Source organism: Leptonychotes weddellii, chromosome 10, assembly GCF_054177405.1.
Source record: "Leptonychotes weddellii isolate Sample4059 chromosome 10, ASM5417740v2, whole genome shotgun sequence".
Taxonomy (NCBI): domain Eukaryota; kingdom Metazoa; phylum Chordata; class Mammalia; order Carnivora; family Phocidae; genus Leptonychotes; species Leptonychotes weddellii.
The window spans coordinates 42,778,973-42,795,986 of NC_138378.1; the positions used below are offsets into that span (position 1 = coordinate 42,778,973).

Genomic DNA, 17,014 nt, shown 5'->3' on the forward strand with positions numbered 1-17,014 from the left:
TTAAGAAAAAAAAAAAGAAGAAGATAGCAGGAGGGGAAGAATGAAGGGGGGGAAATCGGAGGGGGAGATGAACCACGAGAGACGATGGACTCTGAAAAACAAACTGAGGGTTCTAGAGGGGACGGGGGTGGGAGGATGGGTTAGCCTGGTGATGGGTATTAAAGAGGGCACGTTCTGCATGGAGCACTGGGTGTTATACGCAAACAATGAATCATGGAACACTACATCACTATGGTGACTAACAAAACAATAAAAAAATTTTTTTTAAAAATTAGAAGGCCACTTTACCTCTGTGCTCTTCCTCCCCAAAATCCTTTAGATAACTCCCAGTAGAGGGACATCCTACAATATATTTAACCAGTGTTCCTCAACACTGTCAAGGTCATCCAAAACAAGGAAAGTCTGGGAAGCTGTCACAGCCAAGAGGAGCCTAAGGAGACCTGACATCTGAATACAATGTGGTATCTGGGATGGACAGAAGGTGGACAGTAAGTTTTTAAAAAATGGGCTTTGGTTTATGATAAAGTATTAACATTAGTTTATCAGAAAACCCATTACTGTGACTGTAAAAACAATTTTACAGACTGAACATACACATACCCTATTATCAACAATTCTCCTAGCTGTATACCAACAAAAATAAGTATATATTTTCATTAAAATAAGATACTAGAATGTTTATAGCAGCCCTATTCATAATAGCCAAAAACTGGATACGACCTTCACTCAGGATAATGGGCAAATAAGTTATAAAATATTCATACAGTAGGACACTAGAGAATAAATTATCTATATACCCAACAGGGTTGATTCTCTGAGAGTGAAGGAAGCCACACACACTGTTGTGGATCTGTTATAGGAAGTTTCAAAGCAAAGTTCATATAGGCTGTTTTAAGTCAGGGCGGTGATTTCTGCTGGGGGAGAGTGACAGCAAGGGGACAGAGAAGGCTTCCAGGTAGTGACTGTATTCTGCGCTCCATCCAGATGCTGGTGACACAGGTGTGTGCATGTTGTGAAAATTCACCAAGTTGTATGTTTATGAATTTTGCACTTTCACTATGAATATTGTATTTGGGGAGGGTGTGTATGTGTATATGTATATATATTACATATATTGGTGTGTGTATATATAATACATATATGGTGTGTGTGTGTGTATCTACCTATGTATATGCAGATACACTTACTTATTTATATAGACACATTTTTTAAAAGAATGAAAGACACAGAATAAGCCAACATGCAAATATATGGCCATTTACTGCTGTTGAAATTTGAGAAATGGAGAAGGTGACAATTTTCAGTCCCTCTGATTTCATCTCTAATTCTGACTAATAATAGAACTTCCTATGATCCTGTGATCACTGCCAACCCTAACAGCCTTCATTCTGAGCTCCTGTGTCCCCAGAAGCAGCAGGAGGGGCTGGGGCACTAGGTAGGAGTGTAGAGGGGTGGCCTGGGCAGGAAGGTGCCGGTCAGAGGCACCAGGAGGCAGGGCGGAGTGGAAGGCCCCCCCACCCTCCCCAGAGGCTCCCTTTTGGCCTGGGTTCCTCTCAAGTTCTCTGGGCTCTCCCTGGAGGAGTTCCAGTCTTCCAGCCCTCCCTTCACAGGCAAACAAAACAAGTGTGTGGGGAAACCACGGCAAGCTTCTCTCAGGATGGGACCGGAGGCCAGCCTGGGGGGCGGCGTGGAGAAAGTGTCAGCTGTCAACTGGCCAGAGGCTGCAGGGTGGAAGGCCCTCATGAAGGCCTCTCAGGAGCTGGGTGCTGGGTGCTCCAGGGTCTGGCAGCTCCTCTAATCCGCCATTCTCCGTGGAGAATGCCGGATGACAGTAGTTCACATGCCCCACACGAGCATGGCACAGTGGCCGCTCTTCCTGTTGATATGTGTGTGGTTGCAGTTATGTTCTCTATGAAATGAGATCCACAGAAGAAATGACTTTGAAGATAGGGGCCCTCGGATGGCCCTGCAGGAAGTCTGGCCCCCGAGGGCAGTGGCCCAGACCAAGGACAGGTGCGGTGGTTCTGTGAAAGCCCATGCTCGGTGCCCGCACCCAGGTGACTGAGGTTCGCGTCAGGTTTTCCTCTAACACAATTGTACATTTGTTCCATAACCAGTCTCCTTTCTGCTGTACAGACCTAACTAGCAACAGAAGATCCATTGTCTTAAATGGCTTAAAATACAACAGTTGCTTAAAAGGGGGAAATCATAAAAACGCACGTGGAACTAAATACATGTGAGGAAAGAAACACGCGTGTTGAGGATTGGTGTGAGACGTCTGCCTCTGGGAGGTTTTACATCCTTGTGGCTTAGGGCCAAACTATCTTGCTGCTCTCATTCAGAATGTTACATGGAGTCTGTCTTCAAGTACAGCTCTGAGTAACTTGTCAGTGCATAGCAAATGTTAACAGTAATAAATAATGGAAATAACCTTTGAAATAATGCAAAGCAATGTAATCCAGTCAGACAGATATTGGTACTAGAGGAAAAATGAGCCATAAAGTTTCCAAAGTGCCATAAATTTCCAGAGAGATGGTTCTGGAGATAGCAGGTGTCTTTGGGAGCCTGTCACAAATCTTGGAGGCTGGTGTCAGGTGCTGGCATTTTCTGCTCAGGCCCTCCCAGCCGTGCCTGGACCCTGCTCCTCAACAGGAATGGACTGAATGTGTCCATGGGTGATATGGAACATGGGAACATCTGACCTTATCCAATCTTACCCTCAAAATAAGTGTAAGAGAAACAAAGCAGCAGGGTGTCTCTCAGAGTAAAATCATGATTTTACTCGAACCTCAAACATTTCCAGCCAAAGGAAGTGAAGACGTTGACAAAGCTTGTAAGAAACTCAACCCAGAGCTAAGAGAAATGTTGGCCCAAGGTTCCTGGACCATCTGTGAAGGACCAGAGCCCAGATCCTTTGGGACATTCCAGATCATCTCAAGAAGGGGAGATGGTCACCTAGCGGGGGCCAGTGCATGTCCCCATGAAAGATTCCACAGTCACACGAGGCAGGTGTTCTAGTGGTCACCATGCTGGACAGCACAGACATAAAACACCTCCATCCTCACAGAAAGCTCTCCTGAAGGGCACACACTAGACAGTCCCTCTCTGACCCAGCCTCTGACCCTCTTCCTGGCTCTTCTCTTCCCCCTCCTCTCCTGGATTCCCTGAAGGGCAGCAAACCCCTCTCCCTCTGTCATGCAGAGCATTGCATCATGCCCAAACTTCAACAGCCACATCCTTCCTGGTGCTCAGCTGCAAAGCCTACTAGGCTTTACCTTGCACAGCAAGGAGGCGTGGTTGTAAATATTTCCTTTGTGGATATCCTTTTTTTTTTTTTTTTTAAAGATTTTATTTATTTATTCATGAGAGACAGAGAGAGAGAGAGAGGCAGAGGGAGAAGCAGGCTCCCAAGGAGCAGGAAGCCCGATGCGGAACTCGATCCCAGGACCCTGAGATCATGACCTGAGCCGAAGGCAGACGCTTAACCATCTGAGCCACCCAGGCGCCCCTCCTTTGTGGATATCCTTGATTTATATCTTCCTTATCAGCTTGTAGACTCTGTATAAGGCCGGTGATTGTCAACCACGGGGATGCCTCCAGGGGGTTCCTGTACAAGGTGGGAATGTTTCTGACCAAAGCGTGTTTGCACTCAGGAACAGTGGGAACAAAGGCTGCACTGTCCTCTGTTCTTCATTCATTGAGCGAATGTGCACTGAGCCTGTCCAGGCTCCTGAAACGTGCAGCTGTAGGGTGCTGGGTGGTGAGCACTAGACCCCCAGGAGCCCCTCTCTCAGCAGGGCAGGTAAGGCTCCTGTGAGGATACAGTAGGTGAGTTAGGGGTTTAAAAGGCCACTGCAAATACAGAGGCCAGAGAGCAGTGTGGAGAGGAAAGCCGGAGCACACTTCCTCGATTTGCTTCTGTGTTTACGGAGAAATCAGCATCTCCTTTTCTTCTCTCTTACTTCCCTTTTTTTGGTTTTGATATCAAGATTTTACTAGTTTCATAAAATGAGTTTCTCTATTCTTAATGAATAGTTCTTATCTGGTCATTTAATTTTGGGGAGAATCACTTCTAAAAGTATCTTGGAGTGAAAAAGTAGATTTTTTTAAACTATGCTTTCTTCCAATGACTGACCCTCCCCAAAGATATCCAGTAACCTGATTTCTATGCCAACAGCATAGAATACTTTAGCCTATTTTGAACTCTATGTAAAGAGAATCCTGTGTCCAGCTTCTTCCGTTCCACATTATGTTTCTGAGATTTATTTCTTTACCTTTACTGGGTACCATTATTATTGATTCCTTTTTATTGCTGTTGGACATTTGGCTGGCTTCCAGTTTGGAGCTATTATGATGATTATTGTTACAAACATTCTTGTTAATGTCCTTTGGTGAACATATAAATAATATCTCTTAAGTATTTACCAAGAGTAAATTTGTTGTTGGATAATATGCCCATATGTTCAGCTGTAAGAAGTACTGATCCTTTCCCCAAGTAGTGATAAGATTTTACACTCCTACCAGAACTGTATGAGAATTTGGTTTTTCCACATTCTCGCCAATACTTGGTAGTGAGTCTCTTTTCCATTTGAGCCTGGGGGTCGGTGTGCAACACTGTTCTTTCAAGCTGTACACCGCTGGGACATGCCTGCATGCCCAGGAAGGAGAGGTGCCGTTTCTACCCCCCACCCCCTCTTCCAGCTTGCCAGCCATGCCGTCTGGCCATGGTGAGGCCAGATAGGGAATAGAGCAGTCTTACCCAACTCAACCTGTCACACTAGGCCTCACACCCTCTGGGCCTGGAGGATGTATACTGCTTTCTTTCCCATCTGTGCATTTTGGTGGGTTCTTAGCAGACCCCACACACATTCTTCATCCTCAAACTACAGTTTGCTTGAGACAAGCCATGCATTTTCCATCAGCATTTTCTGTGGAGGTCTGCTTGCCCCTCAGTTGGTCTCTGTTGGACAGGATCTAAGACGGTCCCTGTGGCAGCCCACCCTGTCTGGTCTTCGATGGGAGGGCCTGGCCTGTCCCCACAGAGCACCACTTCTTTCAGCTCTGACCCTGAAGCCACTGGCCAGCCCACCTCTGCCTTCGAGATTCTCCAGGCAAGAACTGGCCTCATGCCCTCCATGTAGGGGACACACACAAGACCCCGCAGCGTCGCATTTAAGCTGCTCTCCTAAAGTGAAAGGCAAACGCCTACCCTCCTAATGGAGTGAACCTGGGTCTCACAGCATGCTTTGAGGTCCCTTCAGATTCCCTTCCCTGCCTGCAAACACCCAACCCCTTTGTCCTCTCCATGGGGGCACAGGGCTTCAGATGTCTGATTTGGTTCTCCTCTCCTGTTCTGAAAATTGGCAAATGCTGATAAGCGGCTATATAACCATTCCCGGGCCACGTCTCTTATGACATCGAGCCTCAGACAGAACTTCTAGCTGTTGTGAGTGAGCAGAAGAAGGAAGACAGGCGAAAGTGAACAAATAAGGTCATGAGCTTCAGCATGCCAATGAACGCCAAGATAAATCTCAGGTCAGCCCAGAGCTGAGTGGGCAACGAGAAGGGGAGCCATATTAGGAAGGGGGGAGAATTGGGCAGCCTGGCTGATCCCTGGCTACGGCAGGACCTGGACACACAGGAAGCAGCAGAGGAAAGCAGGGCCCCCAGTCTGGTCGGAGACCACAAGGAGAAGCCAGTCCCTGCAGATAAAGCCCCTAAAAGTTACCACTCGGCAGGTTCTGTCACTGCCAACAGAGAGAGGTGTGGCTAGATAAATAAGCATAAACATTAAAAAGTGCCCCCCAAGAAATGTAAATTTGCCTTCAGTCCTCTGCAAGCTGGCCATTCTCGTGAAAACCTGAGCAAAATGAGCTTTAACTGAGTACAAGAAGCTTCCTGCCATGTGATAAATGGCGTGTTCCCCTGACATGGTGGACTGACTTGTTGCCTGTCCCAGCCCCCGTGGCACAGCTGACTGACCTCACGCTTAGCCAAAGCATGTTTGTCCTGGTTGCACATTCTTTGCTGATACGATTTTTATTTCTTCAGTGTAAATCCCTTCACTCAAGGGAGAGGAAAGGAAGCCGTTGGTTTTCATGACTTTTAGCACTAATGTTTTCCTTTTGCTCTTTAGTTTAAAAGTCGGGTTTTCTATGTATCTTCACAACCAGATAAGTGAGGGTAATTGTGTAACTGAAAAGCCAGAGTGCACATTTAATGTCTCAGTGTGAAATGTTCTAGTGGGGTGTTGAAGGGCTGAACGCCTCCGGGTGCGGGTTTGGAGGACATTTCCCCAGTCGGGGCTCTGGCTGAGCCCTGCCCCCAGGGTGCCCCATGGGGCCCAAGGGCTTCTTGCCTTCTGATCGCAGATTCCTTATGCTCCCCCGTCCCCTGTGACTTTTACTCCCAGCCGCCTTCCAAAGGGTGCAGATCTGGGTCCCACAGAAGGTACAGCTGGGTGCTGCTCAGGACCTTGCCAGCCACCTGCACTTTCTGTTTTCTAAGCAAAAGGCCCCCAGATGAAAGTAACAAACTTCACTCATGACCTGTTGGAGAAAGCGCAGGGAAGGCAAACCCAGTCCCAAGAGGTAAGGTTCCCAGCCCAAAGTGGGAGCAGGTAGATTTTTCTTTCCTCTGCAGGGGCCTGAATGGGAAAGGCTGTTTGCAGACTGGACCAGAGGGGCCAGCTCACAGTGTCACACCTCCTTCTGTCCAGTGCGATGACCCGCGCAGTTCGGCCTTCAGGGATGACAGAGGTGGCACTGAGAGAGAGCTGCCTGTGGGCAACTGCCCTTGGAACATGAGCTCCGTGGGGAGGAGCGCCTCTTAGCCTAGTCCCGGGAGCCAGAATGGTCATTGCCCAAATAGTCGGCGCCGATTTGACTCTGCGCTGGCTGGAGAAGCCCCGGACTATGACATCATGCGTGCGTGCCATGGCTTCATGGGAGATTACATTCACCTGGGCAAGGAGGAGCCAGCCTGAGCCATGGCTGCACTTCTGTGAAGGGGCCCGCAGAGCAGATCCCGAGATGCCCCAAGGACAGGCCTCTGTCCTAGGAGGGGACTCCGGGCAGACTGGAGGTGAGCAGAGTCATGAGGAAGGAGCCCAGAAGCTTCTGGCAGGAGGACACTGTGAGCAGGTGAAACCTGCCTCCCCTCCAGCCCAGTGGCCTGCCTCAGCCCACAACGCAGTAAGGACGCTGAGGAGACACAGCCCAGGCCCCCCTGAGGTCAGGTCAGAGCCGCCCCACTGAGCAGGTCTCAAATTCCTGAGCCTCAGAAACCGGTAGACACATCAGTGCTTATTCTTGTCTGAAGCCACAAAGTTGGGGATGATGTGTTTCTCCGCAGTGGATGATGAGCACAGCTATCAGGAGAGAGCAGGCTGGTTTGGGTGCCTGGACACCAGCAAGTGTCTCACGGGTGACAAAGAGCCTGGGGGCCAGGTCCTCACAGAGGCTGCTGCAGGCCCACAGCCAGATCATGGCGGGTGCAAACATTTGTCACCCCCGTAGCTGTAGCTGCTTCACTTGGGAAATAGATGGCTCACCCCAGTTAGATCATTTGGGGAGGGTCAATTTACAAAGGTGGCTGGCAAGGGGCCGCAAGGGACAGTGCAGTGACGGGGACAGGTGTGTTGGAGCCACCACACGTGCAGGCCTGGAGAGAGTAGGATGGAGGGCTAGAACCTGCAGGAGGCGTCAGTGCTGGGCCCTCACAAATGGTGAGCCCCTCCCTTCCTCCAGTCTGATGGGCCTGCTGGGCAGCACTCAGGGAGAAGCTGGGGACCAGAGAAGGAGCCCGGTCAGCCTCCCGGCCACGGGCAGGCAAATGTGGGAGGAGCATGGGTCTGGAGGGCGAAGGGCAGGAGGCAGGAGGCAGTCTCGGAGCCTCCACTGACCCGGCCTACCTCATTCCCATGGCTCCACTGCACAGATGGGAACACTGAGTCTCAGTGTTCCCTTTTTAAAGTCAGTGGAGCATTTGATTTGAAATAAAGTCACACACACTCCCTGGGCTGGGAGTATCCTTGACCCCACAGTGGGAGGGCCTTGGTGGCAGGCCACCCCACAGTGGGAGGAGATGAGGCTGGGCAGGAACAGAGTTCAGGGTCAGAAGGCCACACATGCCATGCTGCAGGCACAGGGACCACAGCAAGTCTGCCATGGAAGGGTCTGTCATGGGCAGCATTTAGAGAGAGTAGGAGAGGTGCAGGCAAATCAGGAGGCAGGGGCCCCAAACAAGCCCAACACCACTCAAGTAAGCCATTTGAATGTCTGAGAACAAGTAGGAGGGGGTGTGAGCCTTCTGTTTCCTTCGGCACACATCACCTTCCACAGAGGAAGGCATTTCCCCAGGAGGACAGACTCAGATTAAGGATGGGGCCCCCACCTGCAGGGCACATTGGCCCTGCCAAAACAGGGCTGAGCCCGATGCTGCCCTTAGAAAGGAGGTGATCAGGAGGTAAAATGCCAACAGATTATAAACTCCTGGGGGCCATAAACCAGTCAAGAGGGAATGAGGTTTGGAAATGACACCCCACCAACTAAAAACAAAACGATGAATGCCCAGGATGTGGCTTCCCTTCCTGCAAACACCCACATGCAGGAATCAAAACGGTGCCTTGCACACCAGTCGGACAGGCCATGAGGGCACACAGCTACCACAACCAAACGTGTAGGTGGACCTCAGGTTGGGCACTTCCCTCTACCACGGGCCCGCTGACGTGAAAAGGTGCTTCCGTCAGAAAAGGTGGTCACCAGGATGCTCTCCATGCCAGATCCAGGGCTGCCTTCCTGCGAAACAGCGAGTCTCATCCCGGTTTGCCTGGACTGTTCCTATTCCAGCACTGAAGGTCCCAAGTCCTGAGAATCCCCTCAGTCCTGAGCAAACCAGGACAGTTGGCCACCTTGGTCTCGACCTTGCCTGCACGTGGAAATCACCTGGGAGCATGAAAGGCACAGAAGCCAGGTCCCAGCCCAGAGCTTCTGACTTTCCTAGCCCGGGGTGCCACCGGGGCATCAGGAATTCTTAAAGCTCCCTGGCAGTTGGAATGTGCACCAGGTTCGAGAACTCCTGCTGCAGAGCCGTCCGACGGGGTGCAGTTTGTGCTGACGAGACCCACGGGCCGTTCCGAGTACGGGTTCTCGGCAATGCCTGCAGCGCACTCAATTACAAACCAGAGGCTGCGTGTGCAGACCAGGGTGTAGACAAGTCTAGATTCCCAATTAGGACAAGCAAACAACATCAGCTCATTCCAGCCAAGAAGCACCTGTGACGTCCTCCTGTCCCTGCCAGGAGACACGGGGTTGGCTCTGTTCCTTGGTACCCCCTCTCCTTCTCCAACCAGCACCCGCCCCAGTGCAGCAGTCAGAGCAACTGGGAACATGGCTGCTTTGGGGATCCAGTGATCGTGGCTGACCCTCAACTCATAAAAATGCTCATGCACACACAGTCTTACTTTCAGCCTCAGGGCTTCGAAGACCCCTGGACCCAGGACAAGAACCCTTGCCCTCATGCCTAGCAAGAAGAGCCTGGAGACAGCCCAGAAGTTTTCAGAATGGAAATATTTCTCTGCAGTTGCACCCTCTCAGACAGATATGCAACCTGCTTCGTAGCCACAGGATCCATTTTCTGAAACAAAGGATGCATCAGACACCACCTTTGTTAGACCAGGATGCCCAGTCCATGGGGTGCAGATGGCATAGCTACCTCACGGGAGCTTCTGCGAAATGCAGGCACCGAGCAGCATTGTTGAAAGCAGACTGCTTGTCAATGAGGCTCTGTTTGCTGGTCCTGACGCATCTCAACTGATAGCAGCTCAACACTACACACTTCCTGTTGGAACAGTTGCCCTATAACCAAACAAATCGTAGATGGAGTTCTCCCAGCTTGGACCATAGAGTCAACTGTGGAGCTCGATTCCCCAGCAGATGCTCCAGGTTCCTGGGGTTGAGAGGGCTGGCTGTGAGCTCAGAACCCACCAGAGGGGAGCTTTGTGGGGTTGGGCCAGAGCTTAGGTCAAGGCTGCCCCATGCCACTACCTTCCTCGTAGAGGCCACCAGCGAACCCAGGAGCATGCACCTGGGGCCAGTACCACCTGGAAGTGTTTGAAGGGAGCTGATCTTGTACAGCCCACTCAGCTGGTCATTTAAGTGTGCAGTGAGTGCCTGCCATTCCTCAGGCTCCAGGCAGACCTCATGGACAAGGCAGACGTGGACCTGCCTCTGGAGCTTACGGCTGAGCCGGGAAGACAACTACTAACAGTTACTGAAACGCATGGGCTCCGATAAGATAGGTCGGTTGGGACAAAGGTGCTCCGGCGGGGCCGGGGGGGTGGGGGGGTTGGGGAGGGCTGTGTTCAAGGGGAGGGAGTGCCCAGTGCACCCTGCCCTCCTCTCTGCACATCTGTGTCCTCTCCTGGGGGCTCGGGCTGGTGATAATGAGAGAGAGCAGCAAAGCCCCATTCTAACAGAGGGTGGCCGCCTGGCTAAGGAAGGGCAGTTCAAGTGAATGATGTTATGGGACACTGGAGTGTTAGAGAGTACTGCATTAGATAAAATGAAATGCAGCTAATTAAGGCTTAATTAATTAATTAGTATTGTCCTAGGAGGCTTCCCATTCTGCATTCCCTTAGCTCTGCTTCATTAAGAACTGTCGGCAGCAAGCTCCCAAGCTCCCTTCCAAGCCAGAAAATGAGGGGAGGAGGACAAAAACTGACCTCCAGCATCCAGCAGGGAGGGAAAAAGAGGCCACCAAGTGGACCAGGGTCCCTCCTCAGCCCGATGCAGAGATCCACATCTCATCGATCAGGGTCAGGACTGTGGAGGGTGGAAATTCATTTCACGAAGTTACCTCTGAGTCTCATCCTTTGTGGTCCATGGCACATGCGGTGACATATTTTAGTTTGAGTAAAGAACATACCGACTCCCCTACCGGCTTACACAATGCAGAAATACCCCCGAGGACACGCGGAGGGGGGGCTGGTGAAAATCTGGCTTTCTGGAGATGGGCCAGAGAATGAGCTAGGGGAGTGGGCTCTGCCTTTACCCTGACCACAAAGAATCCCCAGCCAGCTTGGGGTTAGCTCTCCTCAGCATCATATGACCCTCCCAGGGGTCAGGGTGCCATGGTAGCCTCCACCCCCATCAGCCAAATTCACCATTTTACTCAGCTGGTCCCTTCAGGATGGTTACAGCTGCAGCACACGACAGTTCTCCCACTCTTGTGTCACGTTTCTAATCTCACTTGTAGAGGGGGACGGCAAAGGAAGGGGTTGGGGATGGGTACATGGGATATGCTACAAAATACCCAACCAGATACAACATCCAAGACCTCCATGTTCCCATCCACCCCGTGACCTCAAGAAACATGAATATTATCAAAGCAACACCTTGTTAGGCAACTGAGTGAACAGAAATATTTTATTGATGGATGAGTTCTACCAACTCCAGCTATGGTAAGGAAGGATTATAGTCAGAAATGCATGATTCCATGGCCACCAGCTGAAGAATGATGTGTTAAGTATCCTGCAATTGATTTAATGATCTTATGCCATACTTTCCTCTCTGGGAAGTGAGAACTATCATTTCCTTCCCCACACCCCTACTATGTTGTAAAGATTAAATCAGGTAAGTGTAACATATTTTTAAAAATTCAGTGTTATTCAAATGAAAGAAAGGTCATCCTTGGGTAGAAATGAGGGTGCTGGGGGTGTCATATCTCTTCTCTCCCTCACATCCTGATGCCCAAGGCCCCGACCCCACATTGGTGGTGGAGAGCTGCCAACCATGGACATTCCTGGGGGCTCTTTTCTTTCCTTTCTTTAAGCTTTGCCTGTCTTGCAGTCTAGGGGGGCAATACTCCCCCATTTCCTCTACCAGTCACGGAACAGATGCCATCATGCTGGGAGCATGCCCAGTTACCCCTTAGCGAGTCCTCCCTGTCTGGTGTCAGCTAAGTTCAAGGCTGGAAGGGCGCCAGAGGTGGGCACCCCACTCATTTCATTTGCTCTGACTTGCTCATCCTGACTTCCTTTTCTCCTCCCTCCTTTCTCTCCAACAGACAAACAAAGCCGTGGCCAAGGGGGACTTCCACCAGGCCAGCACCAGCTCCCGGCGGGCCCTGTTCCTGGCTGTGCTGTCCATCACCATCGGAACTGGCATCTATGTGGGCGTGGCCGTGGCCCTCATCGCCTACCTCTCCAAGAATAACCACCTATGAGCTTCATCCAGGCGCTCAGGGGAAGAAGCCAGGGCCAGTCATACGCAGATGCCGAGAAGGCAGGGCTGGCAAGGGGTGGACACGCAGGTAGACACACCTGTGCGATGCTGTGCACTAGAAGTTATTGCCAAACGACTCCATAAAGCCCTGGGATTTTCTACCCAGGGATTTCTTTTGTTTTTACCCATTAATTTCATTTTCAGAGCACTGTGTAGAGCACGAGGCAGATGGGCACTGCTGACCCTTCCAAAGGGAAGCTCCAAAGATCCTGACCCGCAAAGCCGTCTTGGATGGATTCTGGTGGATTCGTGACAGTGCAGCCCTCTCTGCAGCCTGCCAGGGCCTGGAATGCCATAGCATTAGCAATACATGAACAGTACATATGTGTTTATTTTTTATGGAATATGGTGCAATAGGCAGAGGGCAGGGGACACGTCACTTCTGTCTGTGGCCCTGCTTCACTCCTCCAGCATTCCCCCCGCCCATGAGCCTTCCCTGCAGGAAGAAAATGGGGCTGGCGGGAAGAGAGACAAAACTGCTGACAGGACTGCCAGCTGTCACTGGTCTTCAGATGGATCCAGCCCTGAGAGTGCAACGTCAGAATGAATAGCATGGGGTCTGTCCCCAGGCCCAGTGGACACTCCCTCCACGCTGCCCCCAGCCTAGGAACATCGGGCCTCCTTTGGAATGTGTCCAAACTCAGCAGCCACCAGGCACCAATATGTGGGCCCGGGGCCTCATTGATCTAGGGCAGGGGGCAGGCCACAGCCCTTCCCAACCCCTCCCGGAAGGACCAAGGTGTGATCCAGGAACTGTAGGCAAAGGAGCTATGGGCACCGTCTCAGCATAAAGATGCCTGTGTTGACAGTCACCCTGGCGATAAGCAGTGACACCAGTGATCTTTAAAAGGAAATGAACCTTCCCTGTCGACTAAATGAATAGCTATTTTCTTGTCATTTTTTTAAGTGCAACTACTGCTTCATGCTGCTTACATTATCAGACGAACGCTGAGAAATAAGTAATCAGACATTTTAATACCATTTCACTGCTGTTTTACGAGTGTTCATTATTTAACAAAAATTATCTTTTAGCTTTTCTTGCTTAAGACTTTTTTTTTTCTAATGAATATCCATTCTTGGGTTTCATTTTTTACTTCTCACTCATTTTAAATAACCACAGAGCAACTCAGAGCTCAGCTGGTAGAAGAGTGGGAGGGTCTCCTAAGACAAGGGTCACAATACCCCTGGCTGCTTAAGTTTTCACCTTGAACACCGTTAATATCCTTGTCCTAATAATAATATTAGGGGACACAGAGGCCATCTCCCTAGAACAGTGGTTCCATCCACGGCACTTAAAAACTCCCTGCCACCTGGATCCCAGCCCCAGAAATACTGATGTCACTGACCAGGGCCACTGTCTGGTCGTGCTCGTGGGCAGCACAAGTCAGGTGTCCTGGAATACAGACTCAGGTTTCCTCTCCCTCACCTGCCCCTCTTCCCCTTGCCCTTAAATGCTTCATATTCTGAAAGTGTTTAGCACTGCCTTCCTGGGCCAAATCCAAGATCCATCTAGCATCTGTCTCTAGTGGATGCTCCAAAAGTATAGTCTAAGACCCTAACCCGAAGAAGAATATATAGAGGAAGCCCAAAGCTCCCTGTAAGAGTCACAGTAACTTGGTGATGGTGTGCATGGATTGGGGTCAAGCCAGTTGTGTGATCCATGTGGGTGCACATCTCTGAACCTCATCTCTAGGAGAGGATAACAAATGTCCACTTCCGAGGACTGCTGACAAACTCATGGACACGGAGCCCAGTGCCTGGCCCAGGTTGGCGTGCCAGAGATGGGGTGGCCGTGGTTGCTCCCAGTGTCCTGGATAGCCCATCCCACGACTTGTTTGTGTCCTCCTATCTTCTCAGCCCAACATCTCAGGGTGTATTCCTCACGACAGACCTTGGGCGAAATGGCCTATTTGTAGTGGTCCTAAATCGGTCCCTTTTAAGTTCAAGAGGTGCCCAAAGTTCTGTATCTTTGGATTTGGCTGAGAAGTAGAATCCACCCCATATGTTTACCCCACCATCTCCACCGCCCCCGTCATGGCTGCTGTATCCCGACCCCTTGGTGCCCAGGTGCTCTGTCTCCTGCTAGACCACCTTCCCATCTTCCCTCAGCCCCCTGTGTTTCCACATGGAAAGGCTTCAGGCTAAAGGGACTCAGCCTCTTTGTACTTTCTCCAGTTCTGCCAAGCCTTTCCCAAGAACCAGCACAAGATCGTATGGTGCAGGTGGCCCTAAGGGTGTGACGGTGCTAAGGTCACGGCCAAACCAGTCAGAGGACAACTTGAAGAAGCATGTGTGGTCTTGCCGCTGACACAACAGGTAGAAACTCCACCTCGCCCCTGACCACAGATGAAGATCCCCATTCCACAGCCACTCATTTCAATCTTGCAAAAACCCTTACTACAAGCATTTTATAAGTAATTTTTCCTCAAACTTATGTGCCAGGGAAATAGCAGTCAAGATGCAACCCCAACCATCACATCCTAAGCCCACTCGACTTCCTCTTAAAAACCACACGGCCTTGGCGTAGCTCTACAAAGCAAGAAAAATCACATCTGGGCACAGATCACATTGTTTGTGGGTCAAGACTCTCGGGAACGTAAAACCTACTTTGGTTTGTGTTTCACAGCATATCTTTGCCAGAGGGTGGCGGGAACGAGTAGGGGGGCTGGGGTGACTTCCCTGGAAAAAGACACCTTGGTACATGTGGTTAGGGCAGGTCCTCTTCCTCTACACATGTCCCTCCGGCATCCTCAGAGATGTCCCCGGTCTGCCTACCTCACCCCCCCTCAAGCTCCTCTCTGCCCCTGCTTCACTAGGCATCCCCGGATTCATCAGGGGTCCTCTGCTTCACCGAGGATCGCCACTTCACCAGGTGTCTCCGCCTGACCACACAGTCCAGCTTTCCCCGGGAAGCTACAGTGGCTCCCGAGGAGGACGCGGTGGGAGGGGCTGCATCCGTCCGTCACTGTGCCCTCCGCGGCTGCCCAAGACGTCATAGTCAGGCCACACAGCTATGGCTAGGAAACAGGACCAGCCTCTCCAAAAGCTGGGACAGGGCATTCCTCACAGCCAGCCAGTCACCGTGCGCCTCTCGAGATGTTAGAGGAAATCTCATTCAGAGCAGCCTCTGGGTTTAAAATGCATCAGCCTGTCCGTTTGCCAACAGCTGCTATTGTTGCAGAAAATGATGCCAAATGTTACCGCCACTGAGCCACGGTCAGCGCTGCCTCTCAGAGCCCCTGGCCTGAGGGTCAGGGCCTTGCCTTTGAGGTTTTACAGGGTCTCCTAGAGGCCCCTTGTGGACTGGCTTGAGCAACAGCCCTTATGAGAAGGGTTTCACGCACCTCGAAGTTCACCTGTATTTGTTGTCATGGGTGTTGACATCTGGTGACCCAATTTGCCAACAAACCGTTAAAATTCAGACCCTGAGCTGGGGCTGCCCTCTCAGAAAATGCAGCTGTATCCTCTCTTATCTAGAGGCCGCGTTCACCCCTGTGTTCTGCCTTCGAAGTTGGGAGCCTCAGGTAGAGCCCTAAGTGGAAAGAGGCTATGGCTGCGATGTCCCCACCCGGTGACGTCTTGAAAGCCCTTCCCTGGTCTTCAGGAGGAGCTGTGCTGCCCAAGAGGTGGTGGCCTCCCTCTCGTGGGGTACTCATCTAAAGATTCTGCTCAACCTAGCAAAGCAACGGCAGACGCCAAAGCCGCAGATGCTCAGGGCCTGCAGACTGCTGGCTCCCTGCCAGACAAGCATGTAAAACAAGTAATGAATCTGTCGTCTGGCTGAGCCCCATAGCAAGGCGCCAGAGCTCCGCATGGGTGAGGAGGGAAGGGGCGGGAGCTGCCGGCCCTGCACTTAGGACACAGCAAGCTCCCGTGGGCCGGGGCCGCCCTGTGCTGCAGGGATGACCGATGGGCCACGGCCCACTGCAGCCTCTGAACAGGCCCCAGGGAAATGAGAAGAGAGAGCACAGCAGCCGACACAGCAGGGCATGGTGACCACGGGAAGTGGAGGGCCACATGGGTCTCTGTCGTGGAGAGTGCATCTGAGGGCAGGGGCAGGCCCTTGGAGGCTCAAGAGATGTGCCCAAATCCACCAGGTGGAAAAGACAGTGTGGCTGGCTCAGGAAGCATCACAGGGCTGATAGAGTAGAATGTGGGTGCCTCCAAGAAGCACCAGGCTGGAGACATTCCCAGGGCTTCCAAACCCAGACATTGCTGAGAGGTGCAAGGCACGGTGGGACAGGCTGTCTCGGCTTTTCTGCCTCCACTGAGTTCAGCAACAGCTCTGAGACTGCTCTGGCCTACGTGCCATGGTCCTCACTGCTGCTTCAGCAGGCCCTACCGTGCAGCGGCCTCCAAGGCAGATCCAGGCTCCAGGCAGCGAGATGACTGCGCCTTGAGCTGAGCACTACCATCACTCCCCTCTGTCACCCAGATGCCCTTTCCTCTAGCACACGGTGAGCACACGGCTGTGCTTACCCAGGCCAGTGAGACAGGCTATGACACCTCATGTCACCTGACCTAGCTCATGACTCAGCTGAAAAACAGACAGTGATTTGGGTCTGTTGTCTGTCTACGTGAGAGAACCCATATTTACATTCAAACTATTTTATTAAGCTAATCAAGATGTATAGCTGGGACAAGATGGGGAACAGTTAGCATTCTTCGTAGTCAGCTCATGTCTTCATTCCCTGGATATGGTCCCAGACTTTTTCTTTTTTTTTTTTTTT

The 17,014-nt window shown here is 51.3% G+C and overlaps 1 protein-coding gene across 1 annotated transcript in view; it reads left to right on the forward strand.

The window, feature by feature from the left end:
• Window positions 1–13,270, forward strand: part of SYNDIG1 (synapse differentiation inducing 1) — a 52,465-nt gene extending 39,195 nt beyond the window's left edge. The window contains exon 2 of the mRNA XM_081833275.1: window positions 12,067–13,270. Within this exon, the coding sequence (XP_081689401.1) occupies window positions 12,067–12,225 (159 nt within the window). The 3' untranslated portion in view covers window positions 12,226–13,270. The remainder of the gene's footprint in view (window positions 1–12,066) is intronic.
• The last annotated feature ends 3,744 nt before the right edge of the window (window positions 13,271–17,014 follow it).